The sequence below is a fragment of the Cyprinodon variegatus genome, unplaced genomic scaffold (genome assembly GCF_000732505.1).
Source record: "Cyprinodon variegatus isolate N-32 unplaced genomic scaffold, C_variegatus-1.0 Scaffold752, whole genome shotgun sequence".
NCBI lineage: Eukaryota > Metazoa > Chordata > Actinopteri > Cyprinodontiformes > Cyprinodontidae > Cyprinodon > Cyprinodon variegatus.
Window position 1 is genome coordinate 44,120 of NW_015151205.1, and position 2,232 is coordinate 46,351.

A 2,232-nucleotide genomic window follows, 5' to 3' on the forward strand; every position below is an offset into this window, starting at 1 on the left:
TAACATTTTTTGTCCGATTAATAGAAAAAATAATCGGCCGATTCATCGATTTTTAAATTAATCGTTAGTTGCAGCCCTAGTTTAAGGTTTAGGTCCGTTTTAAGGAGATGTTCTATATTTTTTCTTATTCTCCCAGTTATTTCAAACTGACTTTCACCCCTAAAGTGGTCTGATTAATTAAGACTCGTTCCTTCAAGTCGGCTCTGCAGACTGTTTGGAAAAAGGAGCCGCTTCCTTCCTCTGGTCTGTCTCCTGTGATCCCAGTAAACACAGATCAGCTGCTAAAGACCATTAATCACTCCATCATCCACACTCCTGCCTGGTTCGATTGTGATTTCAGAGCAGATGATTGAACCAGTCTAGATGTAATTGTTGCATTTATGCTTATTGTAAATCATTCTATAATTTCCTTTTTCTAAGGTAATTGTCTGATTAGAATTAATTAAAGTTGTATTTGTCTTCTATTAAATGATCCAGAACATAGGAATGTGCCTTTATTTTGAAGTTAAGGTCTTGTCTGACCGCGGGCGGAAGACGCATTCAGGTGGTTATGGAGGATGTTTTGCTAGCTCAAGGATAAAGACGTTTACGTTTAATAAAGACTTTGGATAATTCCCTTTTTTCTTGCAGTATGTCGCCAACGAGGTATTTTATTTGTGCATGTTGTGACTATTATTTTATATTCGCTGCAAGTTATGTGTCACATTAATGTTTGCTTGTCAACATTATTTCGTTTTCATGATGGATTTGGAAAAAACCAAGAGCAACTTTGATTAAACCTGGAAAGAGAACCACTTCAATCGGTTTGTGCTTGGAGGGAATTCCACTTATTGCTTCTAAAAACCATTTGTTTATTTTTTTCCCCACAGGGCAGAGAGTGTAATGGTGTCCGTGTCCCGGTGGATACGACCAAGCCCAACCCCAACGAGGTGGAGTTTGATAACCTGTATTTGGACATGAATGGAATCATCCACCCGTGTACGCATCCTGAAGACAAGTAGGGGCACACCTTTATCTCTTGGTCTCACAATAATGATGAAGGCAGGGATCCAGCTCCCAGAGAAGCCTGGTTTAAGTTGAGGGAATTTAAATAGACACTTTGGACCTCAGGCTAAACATTGCAGAACCGTTTGTTTGCAGACCTGCGCCCAAGAATGAGGACGAAATGATGGTGGCCATCTTTGAGTACATCGATCGCCTGTTTAACATCGTGCGTCCCAGGAGGGTTCTCTACATGGCCATCGATGGAGTGGTGAGTCCCAGTTAGTTTCAGCTGTCCTGCTTCAGAACCAGGCTTGATGGACCTTCTCCTGGACTTTCCTCAGGCTCCGCGGGCCAAGATGAACCAGCAGCGCTCCCGGCGTTTCCGAGCCTCCAAAGAAGGGGTGGAGCTTACGGAGGAGAAGAACCGTATGAGGGAGGAGGTCATCCAGAGAGGTGAGGTTTATGGGACGGATCCCTCCGTAGGTTTCGGTTTGTTGCTGGAACATTGGAACCGTCTTCAGAACCGACCGACCGACCGCTGCTGCTGAACTTCAAAGACAAACATGAAATAAAAATAATGAAAGAAACCAGCAGCAGAACGGACCGGCCGCCTGTTTTGGACGTGAAGCAGAGGAGCGGTCCGTCACTCACTGGTCTGCTTCCTCTGCAGGAGGCTACCTTCCCCCGGAGGAGATCAAGGAGAGGTTTGACAGCAACTGCATCACTCCGGTAAGCAGGGAGGTCTGATGAAGCCATCTTAGACAGGGGCGGAGCTAGATGGGGGGCCAGGGGTGGCCATGGCCACCCTTACCCAATCATTAGCCACTCCTACCATTTTTCCCCCTCTAATACAGACGGTGGCAGCAGTAATACTCAAGTGGAATATTCCAAACATTTTAATTTTTTATGGTTAATGATGCACATCAATATACTAACATCAAAGATGATAAATAGAGAATTTCTGCTCTTTTCACAACTAGATTTTGTGTTATATGGGGTGAAGAGAAAATGTGTCATAAATTCCTCAGTCAAATCATAGATAAATAACAATTTTAATAAAATCTTATCAAATAATCCATTTATGTAGATATTAGTGCTTGTAAATATCAATTTTAAGCAGAATGTTTATTGATACAAGTAGGTAAGTAATGACGATGAAAAAGATTTACGCATCTACTTGCTAGCAAAGGCTTTAGGAAAGTACAGTTTGACTTTATTTAGAAAATATTAATGTTTTGCTCGTTAATT

General features: G+C 42.2%; 1 protein-coding gene across 1 annotated transcript in view; it reads left to right on the forward strand.

The window, feature by feature from the left end:
* Positions 1-2,232, forward strand: part of xrn2 (5'-3' exoribonuclease 2) — a 39,082-nt gene that overhangs the window by 2,040 nt on the left and 34,810 nt on the right. The window contains exons 2-5 of the mRNA XM_015395680.1: positions 870-997; positions 1,141-1,252; positions 1,326-1,437; positions 1,655-1,713. Of these exons, the coding sequence (XP_015251166.1) occupies positions 870-997; positions 1,141-1,252; positions 1,326-1,437; positions 1,655-1,713 (411 nt within the window). The remainder of the gene's footprint in view (positions 1-869; positions 998-1,140; positions 1,253-1,325; positions 1,438-1,654; positions 1,714-2,232) is intronic.